Source organism: Apodemus sylvaticus, chromosome 8 (assembly GCF_947179515.1).
Source record: "Apodemus sylvaticus chromosome 8, mApoSyl1.1, whole genome shotgun sequence".
Taxonomy (NCBI): domain Eukaryota; kingdom Metazoa; phylum Chordata; class Mammalia; order Rodentia; family Muridae; genus Apodemus; species Apodemus sylvaticus.
This window is the reverse complement of record NC_067479.1, coordinates 91608933-91626364: the sequence shown is the minus strand read 5'-3', so window position 1 is coordinate 91626364 and position 17432 is coordinate 91608933. Positions and strand designations below refer to the sequence as shown.

Here is a 17432-nt window from a genome sequence, read left to right as displayed (position 1 = left end):
CTCCTCCGCACCATCCCTTCTACTGCTGCCTGGTGCATCACACTGCACTGTGTGCCTTTCCCAAGGCTTCTAATAACAGACGTTCTACCTCTCCATATCTTAAGTTCTTCACACCACACATAGTATCTGTTCTGTAGTATTCATGGAACATCTGCTGTTTGCAGGCACTACTTGGAGAAGATAAGGCCTTTCCAGAGAGAGTGAGCAGACATTGACCAAACAGCTTAGTGCGTGTTCTGTGTTCCAGTGGGAAGCTGTGAGAATGTATTGTACAGCCCTAACCTGGGCTGGCTGAGCTCCAGCAAACAGCCAATGGAGGAAGTGACATTTAAACTTCACTTGACCTAGGGAAAAAAAATGAAGTTATATCCATACTTCAAGCCTTACACTAAGATAAATTCCAGATGGTTCAAAGGCTTAAATTCAGAAAGTCAAACCATAAAAATACTAAAGGAATGTTCGTATCCTCTCAAAAATGCATATGTTGAAATCCAAACCCACAAGGTGATATTATTATGAGGTGGGGCCTTGGAAGTGATGACTGGGATTAATACCATTATAAAGGAGACCTAAGGAAACTTGTTTGCCCCTTCTTCATTGTGAAGGCAGGGTAAGAAGGTTCTGTATGAGAGTTAAAGCAGGCTCCCAGGACAGGGAAAATCATCTATGGCCCGTTGACCTTAGATTGCCACTTTCTGGAGCTGTTACCCAATAACTTTATTTATAAGCTAATCTGCTGATGGTATTTTGTTTTAGGAGCTAGAAAAGACTGAGAGAGATATTAAACATTGAAAAGATCACAGGACAATTGTCTTTATGGTCTTGTAATATAACATAGAATTCTAATAATACAAGATTTAGACAACATTAGGAAGACTTAAGATGACAAATTAGGAACAGTTTTAATTTTTTCTACATAAGTGTAGCCAACAATAATTACACAAGTGAAAAGGCAGGAAGGAATATTTCAAACCTAGACCCAGGATGAATTTCTCCAACATGTAAAAAGCTTCTACAAATCTGTATGATAAGGATTACGAGAACACTGTGGGGATAGTACGAATATACACAAGAAAGTCCCTTTACATTTGTACTTAGACCAGAAGAAGTTAGCACTAAACTTAAATGCCACCATCACTTGCCCTGGTAACAAGCACAGAAGAGTTAGAAACATATACTCCCAGTCACATGACAGACGAATGCCAATGGGGCTTCAAGGATTTAGTCCCTGTAGAGGGCAACTGGCAAAGTTCAGGAGAATTACACGTGTATTGTCTCAGCAACTTCACATTCAAGAACCTAACCTACAGATCCATCCATTCATAGACATACCAGATAGCACCTTTCCATAGTTAGCAATTATAACTATGTCAGGAAAAGAAAGGACCCGACCTGCCTGAAAGGCTTTTAAGAGATATCTGGTCCAATGTAATAGTATGTAAAAGGAAAAAGGAAAAAAATATTTTGTGTTCAAATGGGGAAGATCGCAAAGGTATTTATGAAGGGAAAAATGCAATGTTTGTACCAGTGAATTACTATGTAATTTTCAGAAGTGTTATATATAATGACTATCTGTTGTATATATTTATTATAATTATCTATTATATAAAATCATATCACTCTACCTCTGTGTCTTAGGATGCTATTTCTATGGGTGGAGTTGGTCACATCACAGTGCCTGCCTCAAAGCTGATATTCAATTGCTATTTGATAAATGTTTCTTAAATAATTATAGGAAATGCATAGATGAAGGAATACCCTGGATCTGGGATCATTCCTTTAAAAATAAATCAAATATTTTTCTTCATAAGTATAGAAAGGCAGTAGATAAATCCCATCTAAGAAGTTCTGGAAAAAAGTTAAAATGTGTCCTTAAACAAATACTGAATGAATTCTGTCATGTACTTATGTAAGATTGCCTTTCCTAAGCAGAATATGAATTTCCTATCTTCACTGGCATTTGTCAGATAATGCATTCAACATTTCTGCTAAAAAGTCGACTTCTCAGTGGCCTAGTGAGGATCCTAAAGACTTGATTGTAGATGCTCAGTTTTCTGACCAGAGGAGTAATGACAGTCTTCTCTAGTAAACACAGTCTTCTCTAGTAAACACAATGTTCTCTCTCACCTGTTCCTCTCGGCATAAAAACCTTTATCACAGCCAAACCGTAACAACTAAAGTCACTGCCATTTACAAATGTCTGTCTGAACCTGGAATGTGCCCCACAATCAGTAAGAATCCTAGCCCCGAGCCTGTGAGTGATAAGCAGATGTCTCCATTTTACACATTTTACACATGGAGACTTAGACATATACTAACTGTATCAATGATAACACTAACTTTTGGAATGTAGTCTATCTATGTTCCTACATTTACTGTTCTAACAATAGATAACAACTTGAAAAACACTGGACTAGGAGTGAAATATTAATATAATGTAATGCCTGTTCTATGACAGACATCCATGAAACCCAAGTGCCACAACTCTTTATCTGGTCAGGAATCCCTAAAGAGTCCCTACTTAGCATGCTTAGATGATGCAGGAGCACCCACACTTAGCAGAGTGATAGGGTACCTATCTTCCAATTACTCAGTGAGTGTTTCTCAGCAAGGCCCATTCCTTGCAGGTTATCAGGAGATTCTCCAGCTGTCAATTACTATAGCCCGTTCATTCTCTCCACAGCAATCATCTATGAGCAACACAGCATGCCGTCCTTAGAACTATCAAACTGACCAATGGGTAAATAGCGGAAGGCTCCAAAGTTAAATTTAAAATCACTCTCTTACACTTCAGCTCACATGTCTCAGTTCAGCCCTGAGAAGATCCCCGGGTTGACCAACGCCAAAGGCCAGGAGGGCCTATCCCAGGAAGCATGCTCCCATCTGAACAAGGTGGTACTTGCCTTGTCAATGCCTTCTAACAGGGTCCTTCCAAGACCTGAAATGCATATTTGCAAAGTGGTTCTCTAAGAAATTTGGCCCCACCCCACATCAAACTATCTACCATTGTGCCTTCACAGTTACAGACTAGGGCCTCAAGCAAGTAGCCCATTGCTTCAAAGCACTGTGGCAATCGCTCTTTCTCCTTGCCTTGAAAAGAACCGTCTTAAAACCAGCAACCGTGCACATAGCTCTTCCTTCACTAACAGGAGAAATGATTCTGCTAACCAGGTTTCTAGCTCAAAAAAAAAAAAAAAAAATCCCCAGAAAGTAACATTAAAGCACAGGACCATGCCATTCTTGTGCAGAAAAGAAAATTTTTTAAAAAAGCAATCACAGACTGACTACTCAAGGGAAACTCACTTTCATTTCCAAGCTTCCTCTATAGTTTCTAAAATTCAAGTTTTACTATGAAAATAATTCTCCAGGATGTATTACATGTCCAGGGGCTGAGGAATACAGAAAATACAATGTTTTCTACCTCCAGTAAAACAGTTGCCACCGATGCAAAGCCCACTGGGTTCTGGCTCCCCACCCTCTCTATCCAGCTTTCTTAGTTGAAATTATAGTCAACTAATTATTTTATCTATGGAATATTAGAAAACACTAAAACCATCACAGCCTCCCCCAAAGAACACTTCTAAAACCTTTGTCAGATGTAAAAATGACAAGGTATTTTCTCCAGAGGCTGACACGCAACATCCTCTCACTTTCAAACTGGTTTCCAATACCAGTGGCTTCACAGAGGCTCTGATAGGATCCAGCATGGAAATTCCAAGCCTTTCCCTGAATGCAGAAGAACTGTCCAGTTACTAGGTCTTCAGGTTTCCCTACAACTTGAGCCAGCACTGTGGGTAATGAAGTGATAGAATTCACATTTCATAAGGGAGGCTGTATAAAGGAAATATGATATTATTTTTTCTAGAAAGTGATTTATAATAATACCAAGAAACCAATTTTTAAAATTCCTTCCCCATCTCAACATTTATAGGAAAGGCTAATGTATCTTGAGAGATTTACTATTTGCTGATATTTATCCATATGGTGGCACCAACCAAATGCTGAAATGGGGAGGAAGGCTGGAGAAACGATTTTGGAATGGGACAATAACGAAGAGCTCTGTTAATTTGGTATCTGTTATTGTGGGCGGGGCTTGGCGAGGGAATCCTGGAACTACCTCTCACCATTGCTGCTGTCCCAACAGATCTGCACCTTGAGAATGACTTTACTCACTCCCAGAAACAAAAAGAACAGCAGAACATCTCAACTACAATGTCGGCTATGTTCCTGCCATTCTCGCTGTGTTCAATGGTACAGGAAGAATGCCAGGATAGCAGCTCCAACAAAAGCTGAAACACGAAAACGCTATAGAGCCAACGTCCTGGTTCCATAAATCAGAGCTGGCTCGGGGAGCATTCACCATGGCCAGTCCCACTGAGGCCAGGCTGGGAAGGTACAGGCACCCAACCCTGGCTACATCTCAAAGGTTCAAAATCACTTCTAAATATAGATCCTATTTTATGTCTGCAGAGACTGTAAATCAGGGAAAACAACTTTCTTCCATCCCCAATAAAATATTTGCACCCAAGGAAAATGCCAAGGGTTTCTGGCTTCCTACCAGTTTTGCTTGGGCATAAAATTTTCTGATGCTTCACCAGAGACGTCAGCATCAGTATAAGGCGACTTTGAAGAGGGAAATGATTTTGTGACCCATGGATAACCCCTCTAGCCTCAATGGGAAGTGGAGGGTGGGGGGAATAGAGACCGAAGCTCCATTTTTTTCCAGTTATTACCATCAGAGTACATTGTTTTTCTTGGGGAGCAAATCCTTCCTGATAGGAAGTGCCGCTCTTTGAATCAGTGAGCTGAGGGGTTAAGTGGCTTTTGTTACCATATTCCCATGAAAAAATGACTGCCAAGAATAGTCGAGGAACAAATTAAAAGAAAAGGAAGGGCAGAAGGAAAGATGCAGGGGGAGAGAGGAGGAGGAGGAAATAGGAAACAGAGGAAGCAAAGCAAACAAGTGACATGCATGAAGACTCCCCTGTCGCCATTTTGTCTGTGGTTTTGTTTTCCATGAATTTTCAACCATGTGGCTTGATGGAAGGTAATTCTTCCTTTTCTTCAGACAAGTGCTGTACACGCTTCTAGTGCAGGTGACAGAGAACTCATGGGGATGAGGACAGGGACCAAGATATGGGGGAGAAAACCACCAGGAGGCCCTTTCTCCTCAAGATCATACTTTCAGGAACATCTCTGCTGTGGGGTATCACACCTCTGGTGTGGAACATCACACTGCCGTCCTGGAGAAAACACCATCAGCCTCAGATGAGGGCCACAGGAAGAAGTAACATCAGGGTAAGCACTGGAAGGGCAGCAACCATACTGGGCCAGGGTGGTAGGACCAAGATAGCCCTCCTGAGTTCAACATGGAGGCAACAGCTTCTCCAAAGCCCCTCCAGGGATACACTCTCTAAACACTGTATCCAGAATCCAGCACATGGAAGGAGCTGCCCAGATTTCCCTAACTGCAGGATTTCTTGGAACTGTTACAAAGGTAACTCTGGCTGGAGTAGTGAAAGATCTCATTTGTAAGTCAGAAAGGACAGATGCAGGGAGGAAAATCGACACCTTCCCACACTGGCTATGGTAACAAAGGCAAATACTGTACTTTTATGAACTTCAGGGTTTTTTCCCTTTCTAATGTGGAAGAGACTGCTTTCCCAACCTTAGAAGTGGTAATAACAAAAGGCTACTTTTGTTAATATGTGAACATTTCAACACGGCATGTGGTGTTTGTTACTGGTGTCTTTGTAGCTACCAATCCTATCTTTTTTTATTTCTGTTATTAGTATTATTCCTATGGAAATTATCAACCTACATCATGAGCATTAAAATGAGGAATAGCATTCTTCAACATCAGGTCACGTTAATCGTATTCTCTAAAATGCCAGCACATACAACCAAGCCCAGCACATCGTAGGCACTCATTGCATTTAAGGAAGCAGTGGAACAAAGAATTGACCTCAGCAAATTATAGGATAGTGAAATGAATGGCTAGGTGGTTTTCATTATATGCCTTGAGCAGTGGGCCTCTGAGGTCTGGGAGGTTTGACTTTATCATTTGATAGAAGAGTGAGGGATTGAGAGAACATGGTACTCAGTTGGGAGAAACATCACGAATGATTTATTCTCATAGAGATGTTTGAAGTAATCCTGTAACAATGACTTACGCCTGCCACAAGGTACAAGCCACCAGGTCATGCCCATTCACGGGGAGATTCATGAGGTCTGTCACCCAGGGCACCTCCATGCAACACACCAGGTTCAGTAGGATTTGCTCCCAAAGCAACTCCTTACTCTCTATGCGAGGGCACTAAGGCCAAAACACAGAGACATCTAAGGAAGGATCCAAAGGAAGCTAGAGGCTAGGAGAACCTTCTGGGTTTATTTGGTTGAAACTTTGGCAGGAGTTTGAACTGGATCCCAAAGGATTTTTTTCCTTTTTAGTCAATCCTTGCATACATTTATCACAATAACCTCATCTGTCATAAGTCACATGTTAGAAATGAGCAATTCTTACATAAACCTGAGTACAATACAAAGATCCTACTAAATCTCCACTGTTTCCCACTGCTTTGTGTGTAAAGGGATTCTTCACAGAACACGCATTTACTGCAGTGGAGACCCAAACAGGTTTGGAACAAGACATGTGCACTACACCCAACCCAAATCTAATACCTGTCCTGGGTTTAACCATCAGCGTTTAGAAAGGAAATGAGGTAATCTGCAAAAGTTTTTGCAGAGAAGACTTTCTCATAGAGTTCAGGGTACGTAAAAAAGCCCCAGTGTCATTAACATTTCAAACCTCAGATTGAGAGGTTGAAGCTTGCATGGCAGACCACAGACTTATAAGCTCAGAGGGATCAAACTTGATAGTTCTAAAATCCATGGTGTGCATAAACATCCACGTATGTGTGTGGATACACACTCATTCATATTCTCTCTCTCTCTCTTTCTCTCTCTCTCTCTCTCTCTCTCTCTCTCTCTCTCTCTCTCTCTCTCTCTCTCTCTCATAAGCCATAAAAATACAGTATATGGGCCAAAATCCTGTAATCAATTCTATTGTTACATTCTATTTTATTTTGACTGGTAAACCTGGAAGTAGTTGCAAGAGGAACACAGTTAATTCTAAGAGGTTGCCAGAGCTTAAGGAAGATTTCCAAGACTCTACAGACTTTTTCCTTTCTGTAAGCTCAGGACTGTCCAAATTTTTCTATACTAAAGACGATCAGAGGTTTTTCCCAATGATGGCCCATTTTCTCCTTCAGGCTCATTTGAAGCAATCTGTTAAATGATATTGGAAAGATCTGAACCTTGATTTAGACTGCACAGTTTATCTACTAGACTTGGCGGGTATATTTTATCAAAGAAATCAGCACACAATATCCTTTATCCAGAGACTTACTAGTTACTCCAAGTTACTGTCGATCTTGGCCTTGTACAATGATGGAAATAATAATCCATGTTCATCTACTATGAATAAGAGGGAAACTAAGTACATTCCATCATAGTTACTGATACAAAAGAAGAGGGGAAAACTGAAGGCCCAGACAAGGGGTCTGAGGCATAAGGCCAAAGGGAGCCCTTGTCACAAAGGTTTTAAAATCTAAAAGTGCAGGTCAAAGGTCGTCAATGGCAGGGGGTCAGGGAAAGGCAGAGCAAAAAGCTGAAAGCTTCACTAAAGGAGTGAATCCAAACTGTGGAACATGGGCCTGGATGCCAAGTGGCCAAGCTTTCTGCCCATATCCCGTTGTGAAATTTGTAATTCTGCAAATAGATCTGGTGGTCTGGCCCACTGCACTAGATCTTTTGGTGAGCGCACTGTTGTATGTCTGTGCTCTGAGCACTAACAAGACCTCTGAAGTGAAGCTTTGAAGAGTGGATTTTCCTGTAGTCTGATGATGCTCAAGAGTTTTCTGAGGCAGTCATTGTGTGGCACCTTTGAACCCCTGAGACAGCTCAGGGCCTGGGAGCCTGGAGTCACAGAGCTGGGCGCTGGTGGGGCGACAGAGCTGGCATGTAAGGAGGAGGCTTCAGCTTGAAATTATTTGCTGCTGGTGTAAAGGCACTGGCCTGGTGGCTTAGGGGACAGAACAGAACAGAGAGCGGGAGCCTCCGTAAAGAGGAAAATTCAATATAGCCTTTCTCTCAAAAGAACTATATTAACTTCAAACTGAAGGCTGGCCTTTTTATCCTATTTTATATTTTGAAGTCTATATAGCACCCGGTCACACAATGAGCATCGTTCATTAAAATCATTTGAATAAAGAAGGCTTGTTGGGATGTGAAACCAAAAGCTCTTAACACAGTGACCAAAGATTGATGTTCTTCACAGAGCAAATCCTGCACTTTTTTGATAGTGCTGTTTTTTTTTTCCTGAGAAGATAACATGCATAAAAATAAAAAATAAAGAAAAAATCATTTGAATGATAAAGAAATTGCTGTTAGATTAAATATTTCATTATGCTAAATTACCACATTCTTGGAGAAAGAGGAACACTCCTCCACTGCTGGTAGGATTGCAAATTGGTACAACCACTCTGGAAATCAGTCTGGCGGTTCCTCAGAAAACTGGGCACGTCACTTCCGGAAGATCCTTCTATACCACTCCTGGGCATATACCCAGAGGATTCCCCAGCATGTAATAAGGATACATGCTCCACTATGTTCATAGCAGCCCTATTTAGAATAGCCAGAAGCTGGAAAGAACACAGGTATCCCTCAACAGAAGAATGGATGCAAAAAAATGTGGTATATATACACAGTGGAGTACTATTCAGCCATTAGAAACAATGAATTCATGAAATTCTTAGGCAAATGGATGGAGCTGGAGAACATCATGCTAAGTGAGGTAACCCAGTCTCAAAAGATCAATCATGGTATGCACTCACTAATAAGTGGATATTAACCTAGAAAACTGGGATACCCAGAACATAATCCACACGTGAAATGAGGTACAAGAAGAACGGAGGAGTGGCCCCTTGTTCTGGAAAGACTCAGTGTAGCAGAATAGGGCAAAATCAGAACAGGGAAGTGGGAAGGGGTGGGTGGGAGAACAGGGGGAGGGAAGGAGGCTTATGTGACTTTTGGGAAGTGGGGGGGGCCAGAAAAGGGGAAATCATTTGAAATGTAAATAAAAAATATATCGAATAAAAAAACAGAAAAAAATTACCACATTTTAGTAAAAGAAAAAAATATCCCTTAACTTAAGAAAGGGAAAATTATTGACTCGAACCTCCAACCATAGAATTCAAAGCTGGGATAGAAATTTCAAACAAAATGTTCACTTTTCTTATTAATCTACAATGCACAGTCAATCATGAATCCATGTTTCTACATCCTTTGGCCTGGATAATTAAAGTATAATGTCCAGTTAGTAAAAAGGACTCTAACAACTCAAAACTGAAATAATGACAGAAAGTTATATATATGAGTGTGTGCACTGCATTTGTGTGTGTGGAGTGTATGTGTGTGCTCACTATATCTGTGTGCACTGTATGTGTGTATACTATATGTGTGTGCACTGTATATGTGTATACACTGTATGTGTGTATGCACTATATGTATATATGTACTGTATGTGTGTGTGCATTGTATGTGTGTGTGCATTGTATGTGTAGGTACTGTATCTATGTGTATACTGCATGTGTGTGTACATTGTATATGTGTGTGTACTGTATGTGTATGCATTGTATGTGTGTGCATTGTATCTGTGTATACTGTATGTGTATGTACACTGTATGTGTGTGCACTGTGTGTGTGTATGTGTGTGTGTGTGTGTATGTGTGTGTGTGTGTGTGTGTGTGTGTACTAAGTAACTAACATACCAATCATTTTCGAGTGACTTTGAGGAAGCCCTATAAATCCTTTAAAGCACATTTTGAATTTGAATTAGAATTTCAAAACACAATTGATTTGATTGCTTAAACAAAAGGACCAAATGCTTCGGTTTGTGAGTTTGTGATGTCATCTGTCCCAGGGAGGAACTCGCGCCCCCTAAGCTGCACTTAACATCCTGCATTGTGCGTTTCCCTTGCTCCACATGGTGTCATCATGCGGTCTCTTTTGGGGAAATAGCACAAGGAATTCTCTTACTGAACAAATGCAAGCAGTAAGGTGAGCTCAGGAGGGAGACAGGGAGAGGGAAACGGAGAGTACTGACCTGAGAGCCAAGCTGAGTGGAGCAGGGGTGAGAGCAGCGGTTTGGAGACAAGCAGAGAGGAAGGGGTAGCAGAAGAGAACAAGAGGAGGGAGAGCCGTTAGTTTTAAACATACAGCCAACAGATGGTACATTAGCAGGTTCTATAGCCAAATGAAGGATAATAAAGCAACTTTTATCTGATACATACCCCGAAACCCTGGGCACACACGTAAGTTGTTCCCTTTCAGATCATGCGGAAGAAACCCAGACCTGCTCACATACACATAGTCAAACAGGCACTGGCGGGAACCAGAGAGCTGTCCCTGACTCAGTCCATTGACCACACTGGAATTTTTTAAAGGAACATTGGCAAAGGAAGTTGCTACCTACTTGTGTGCACAGTTTCATTTGATAAGACAAAACTGAAATCACTAAGGTTGGGCAATAAGCTGTGATGTCTTTGAATCTTATATTTGAATAAGTGGGTTGGGTGGTTACATCCTAAGAGGTGTTCTTCCTTCATTCTCAAAAACAGAGGAAATTAACAATTTGGATTCTGGCTCAAAGATTCACAGTTAATGCTATAGGGCACTGCGCCCAGCAGTGAGCAAACACCCTGTGAGGAGGGCTGTTGGTGAGGTACCACCTGCCTGTTAGCCTCCCTAGAAGGGCAATTTCCAAAGCAGAAAGAAGTTCCTATCCATTGAAGAAAAACAAGGTTCAGACCTTGCCACTGAGAATACTGGTTTGTTAACTTATTTGCATAAGAACTTCCAACCAGGCAAAACAGTGGTCTGTCATAGAAAGGCAAGCTTAGGGGAGGAAGTTATGATTATGCTCCCAGCTATGAAAAGAACATGGAACAGACGAACATTTTTGTTAACCTGTAAAAGACCCTTCCCAAAAGCAAACTGGATACACACAAAACACCTGTCCAACCATCCGTTCACAGGATCCCTGCCAGTTTATGTTGTAACGTAGTTTTAAGAATGTCGCATAAATGGACAAACAAATCCTTAAGATAAAGTCTAACCTAGAACATTTCAAAGGAAAACAATGTTGACAACAATGATAAAAAAGAAAGAGAACATTTTAAAGTGCTCACATGGTGCACGTCCCGGTTGGTCTCGGCCAAGTATCTCTCAGCCATGAACACACCACTCATCCGGACCAGACCATGGCCATCATTGTGGTGACTGTTGCAACAAAGCCCAGCGGATGTTTCTAATCCTTCTGGATCATACTGAATTGCGCTGAGGATCTTGGCCCTTGGTAGAAAATGCTGAGCTAGAACAGCTAGCACCTACTTCGGATGGAACTACCGTCTCCAATGGACCCTGGCTCAGAAGTCTTTCCATGGTGTCACTATGGTGTTTTAGTCCCTTAGGACTTTATTTTAAAGAAATTTCTTAGGCTGGAGAGATGGCTCTGTGGTTTAGAGTACTGGCTGCTCTTTCAGAGGACATGAGTTCAATTCCCAGCACCTACTTGACAGTTCAAAACCATCAGTTACTCCAGTTCCAGGGACGCTGACACCCTCTTCTGGTCTCTACAGGCTGCAGGCACACATACGGACTGTATACATACAAGCAGATGAAAAACCCACACACATAAAATATGAATAAATAAACTCCCCAAATAATTTTTAGAACATTTCTTCAAGTGCAGTAGTAGACAAAATTACTCAGAGGAAAGGAGTATATATCAAAATAAGTAGAACTCATATAGGATCTCTCCCTTGTACTGCAAGACTTTTAGAATATATTATCACACTCTAGAAATAATAAAGCTTAAGTTTGCATTTCAAAACAGAGCCCTGAAAGGCATCAAGGAAATTATGTCAGCACATTATTGAGAAAATCAGAGAAGAAAATAATAGTTTCTTTCTCAACATTAGATAAGGTTCTGTTAGGCACCAAAAATCATTTTTCAATGTCCAAATGTCTGATGGCATTAACCCTCGGTCCAGATAATTAGGCGGTACCTTGTCTTCCGCTCTGATGTTATGTCTTATGGGAGAAGTCCCCAGGGTCTCCAGTTCCCTTCCACCATCCGGAGGGATGGATATGGCTGAGGACTCAATTTGAGCTCTGGACAAACATCAGGAAAAGCCCTAGCAGATTTAAGATAATTACGCTAAGGTCATCCAACTGACTCCTTCCCATGGGTGGGATACAAAAAAGCCAGTAGCAGAAGGTCTTGCTTGACAGACCTATTATTCCCTTTCCTTCTCCAGGCACCACAGACTCCCTTGGAACTTAAATAGATCCTGGAGCTGATGAGCACCAACACAGCAGAGCGTTGTGCTTCATTGCCTCCAAGGCTCAGTCAGCTGCTAAGTTGTGTAGTCTACATGACAGGTGACATCGCAACAGATCAAAGGAAGCAGCGTGTACTTCTGACTCACTCTCAGGTTTGCTTTAGGCCATTGTCCCTGTGACCATCTCCTCCACAGCAGCCTATGGTTGAGGCAAGAGATTCTGGCTAGAACATCAGCATCCAGGACAAGGGTTCATCAGTTCATCGTGTGAGATGCACATTGTATATCTTTAAAAAGCTGAGTCTGTAATGGCTGACGAGAAACAGCATTCTCGTGGCACTGAAGGAATAACTTCACTGAAAATCGCAGTTGTATGCTACGCAGAAAATATTAATGGTGGAGAAACTCTTTTAAGTGAGAAGATGAACAGACTAAGGAAACAAACTGGCCTCTGGGAGAGAAGTTGGCCCCTACCAGGGTATCAGAGTCAGTCCTAACCTCAAACGTTTTGTTGCATGTGACAGAAGTTCTGGAACATTTTAGAACATGAACTGCTTCAAAAAGAGTTTTTTGCTCTGGTAGGTCACATTACAAGCCAGAGACCACAAATTCATTTCAAGTTCAATATTTTGGTTTTCAAAATCACAAAGTTAATTGCAAGCACTCTCTAGGATTCCAAAATGGAGATATATGTCATAACGCTAAGAAATCTTTAGTTCTCAATATTATGAGGTATGAATTTTGTAGCTTCAGCTAGCAGAGATACTAACCCATGCGAAGAGGGCTGCCTAAAAGAGTTGAGGAAGACTCTTTGGTGGGAATGAATACACATGCAAACCAGCAGATAATGCCTCAGAAAGGGAGGCCCAAGGCTGTGTCCCGTTTTTCCCAGGAGAGTTCTCCTCTGGACCTCCTCCCCACCTCCTTAGGGGCCTGGGCTAGGCTGGGACTCAGACATTTCCCAGACTGTGTTCTGCTGCCGGACCCAAGACGCAGGCAGGCAGAGACCTGGGACAGAGTCAGGCTCTAGCACATGTTTTATGAATTACAGTGCCTGGGAGGCATCAGCTTTAAGGAGAGGCAAATGCAGAGATAAAGAAAATGTGCAGAAAGTGCATAAAGATAAATGCCTGTAAAATCACTGCTGCTTTAATGCTTTCCATATTGAAGAAATAAAACTGTGAATATTCTTGATGATTTAATGGCTACATGGCCCAGCTAAGACCTGTTTTTCCAACTAGATAATTAAGCCATTTATATGTAAATGTTTATAGTAGCCGATCCTGATTTTCAATTACAGTTCTCAAGAACTGCTTTAGTACAGAAAAATGCCTTCTAAACATTCAGAGCATCACTTTCCCTCATGGAAGCAGTCTAATAATAAGCAGGCAGGGCTCTGGTGGCTTCAGGGCCTGCTAAGAGAGGACTCTTGGGCACCATGCATGACTTCAGTGCTGCGAGTTGAGTTTGTCTACATGACCCCTTGGTGGAAGGCATTGTTCTCAGCGGCTCCTAGGTTAGAATTCTAGTTTTGATTCTTCTGAGCTCTATAATCTTTAGAAAGCCACTAAATGTGTATAACGCATGCTTCCTCACATATTCAAAACGGGGGGTGGGGGAGCTTGAAGTTTCTGTGGGTAAGATTAAGTCAAATGCAAGTCTCCAGGTCAATTGTTCAACATAGCATCTGGCATACAGTGATGATAAAATACAAAGACTTTATTCTTAAGGTTATAATTGCCATTACTAATAATGATGCTGTTGCTATCTATGACATCATCTACTACAACAACTGCTTCTCAAAGAGGTTGGCTAGAAGTTTGTAGACCTACAGTGCAGCTACTCATCTCTGACCAAAGGATGGTCATTGGGAATGAATGAATGATCACAGAAGGTCATTCAACTTTTTAATGTCTAGTTTTGAAACAATGAGACAGAGTCATAAGTTCTTTGTGATCCTATACTAGCAGTTTTTTTTTCTTCTTCTTCCTCAGAAAAACTGGTCCTAAAATGTAACTCCAAAAAAGGCCATATAGAGAACTATATTTAAAATTGACCATGGCCCTGGAATTTTAAGAACCAGCACACTGGTAGACCTTTCCCACACTTTAAAATTAAATGCTCTTGAAGATTGATTTTTAAGTTTTATTATGCCTTAAATTTTTCTTTTGTATATATGTGTTTGTATGGATATAAGAAGAGGCATACATGTGCCACAGCGTGTGTCTGAAGGTCAGAGGGCAATGCTCCCTCTTTTCACTATGTGGGTCCTAGAAATCCAACTCAGGCTTAGTGGCAGGCACCTTTATCTGTTAAGCCACCTTGCCAGCCTGCCCTTCAAGATTTGGATTTGCAAAGTCACCTCAATAAAAAAGAAGCTGCCTTGTGTGCTAAAATTAGTTACACTGAATCAAACTTAGTTACAGTGTCAACAAAAAAAGGCTGTAGTTATTGAAATAACAATCCATAAATTTGGTGTTCAGATGATTAAATACAATATTGAAAACATTGCTGAAATTTCCCTGTGAATAATCTGCCCATCCAATGCAGGCAGTCGATATTGAAAACTGATTCATTTTGGCATTCCGTCCTTCATAAAGAGGTTAGTGTCCTACCTTATATGAAAACTGGGTAGATACAAAACAGAATACATTTTAATAAGTTGTTAGAGATTCAGTTTTAACAAGACTCAGGTCCCCAGTGTTGGCACATAGCAGATGCAAAATTGGAACCCAGGTCTTTCTTTAGCAAAAGCCCATTATCATTCTTGTAAGGCCACAGAGCACTGCTCTGCACGTCTTCAAGTCCTTCAGAACCTCACAAGGGTCTCCATCCAAGCTGGCAAGTATTCACTGATTTATTCAAAATTGGCTGATCTCTTCCATATGGATTGAATCTAGAAAAACAAATTGTGCCTTATTGCAGAACCAATGAGAAATACTCAGAGGTTCTATAGAGCTACGTAAGAGTGTTTAGAAAGACCTTTCCTTACAGAGGTATAGGAAAAAACATTAGTAACTAACATATTTTTCCTGACCATTCCACACATTAATACAATATAGGTATAGTTTATCTCAGAATGTAAAGATACTAGAAGTCTGTTTTAGACTAATTCTTTTAGACTGAATTTGTGATCATGTAGATGCTACCCAACATATTTAATCACATTTATTTTCCAAGCAGTCTAAGATCCTCTTAAGAGATAATTTTTAAGGAAGAATTTGTTACAGTGTGCCAAAAGACATCCAAAAGACATGAGCCTCCCTTATTCTTATCTGAAGACATTCCAACTATATTTCTTCGTATTCTCTGTTGTGTGTGACGAACCAAAACCACAAATGTTCATCTTTAAGAGGGAAGGAAGTGAGGTTTCAGATAGTCAAAGCACAAAGTTTTGCATACTTCATTGGTACAAGAACTAGTTCTGAGACAGCCCTCAAGGAAGCCAGGCTCTAATTTCCCAGACACTGAAAAGGCTCTTACTTCTGCAGAAGGTCACCATGCGTCTGAGTATTCCACGGAAAGACAACATCATCCCTTGCCTGGAAGGTCACCATCCTTGCATGTTAACTTTCTTCTGCCTTGTGATATGAGTGTGTGCTGGTGGGTGTTTCTGAGTGTACACCAAGCCATCACTGTTTTCTCACCTTGGATAACTCTCGAGGTGCAGAACTCACCTCTCAAGTTCGGCGATCTTCTTGTCTTTGTCGTTTTTCTCGTTCTCCACCTCCTTGAGGATCTCCAGCAACCTGTCCACTTCTGCCTGAGCCTTGCCACACTCGTCACGGTAGTAAGATGCTTCCTTGTCGAGCTGTTTCAGTCGGTCTGCAAACTCGGGGTTCATCCTGGAGTCATCTTCAATATTATGAGCCTTCAACATTACATTTTTAAAGAACATAGTTAAGACAATGGTTCAGAACAACAAACAGTGTAGTCACCAATGGCCCAGAACATAATTTTGGAGAGAAAATAGCCAACAAGAATTATGGGTATTCTGTCAGTGAGAAGGCAAACTGGGGGGAAAGTCATATATTCCAGGTACCTTAAGTAATGTTGACTTTAAATTATGTGATCGTGTCCCACAAGGGGGTTTCTTCTGCTGCTGATATTTTGTTATGCTAAGTTTTGCTACTTTTGACTTGTTCTTTCCACCAAAATGTAGGGGAGAGATGAAAGAAGAGACCACTGTCTAGTTCCTGTTCATTCAGTAAGAAGGATGGAGACTGTGTAATTCCTCCCAAGGCAATTTCCATCAAATGCTTCCATTTCTGATTCAGAGAATGAACAGGACAAGAGCAAATTGTTCTCCAAGGCCTGGGAAGGGCATATGTAGAGCCAGGTAGCCTTTAGAAGACTGGCTGACCAAATGCATCACCCTATTGAGAACTGCCAACTGAAGGGTTTTGGAATGAAGACCTCTTGAAATCAGGAAGGGCTTTCTAACTAACAGTCATACCCATACATTCTTATTTACTTGACTAGGTTTAGCCTAAACAATGAGGAGATGAGCGAGGTCATGAACAAGCACACAGACAAGAATCTTCAAACACATGCATGGGTGGAGAGCAGCTGTACACACCAGAACAGACACAGTCAACAACAAGCAACATCACTGTAGAATAATTTGCAGCCAAAGTATTTGTGGTTTTGTGTGCATGGATGTGTGTGTGTGTGTGTGTGTGTGTGTGTGTGTGTATGAGTATGGTGGCATTAGAGTTTATTTTTTTCCCCAAATAAACTTTTGGCTGAAATATTCCCAGACAGATGCAGGAACACCGCACCGCAATGTTTTGCCTACCCCTTGCTTCCCTTCATTCCTAATTGGCTTCTTCAAAGAGCAGGCAGGAAGAAAGCATGTGGTTTAACGATGGTGCACATTTAACATAGAAAGTTCAGAGAAGTCATACATGTATGGTTCTCCAAAAAATCCGTGTGTAAAGTAATACAACATCAACAATCCATTAGACTTGAGTTTTTCTGCTTTCCCGCTTGGTGGAGCACATGTCCACTGTACTTTTATTTTTTTTC

General features: G+C 41.1%; 1 protein-coding gene across 1 annotated transcript in view; it reads right to left on the bottom strand.

The window, feature by feature from the left end:
* The window catches only part of Erc2 (ELKS/RAB6-interacting/CAST family member 2), an 841184-nt gene that overhangs the window by 422635 nt on the left and 401117 nt on the right, over positions 1 to 17432 (bottom strand). Inside the window, 1 exon segment of the mRNA XM_052190312.1 lies at positions 16082 to 16275. Coding sequence (XP_052046272.1) covers positions 16082 to 16275 — 194 coding nt within the window.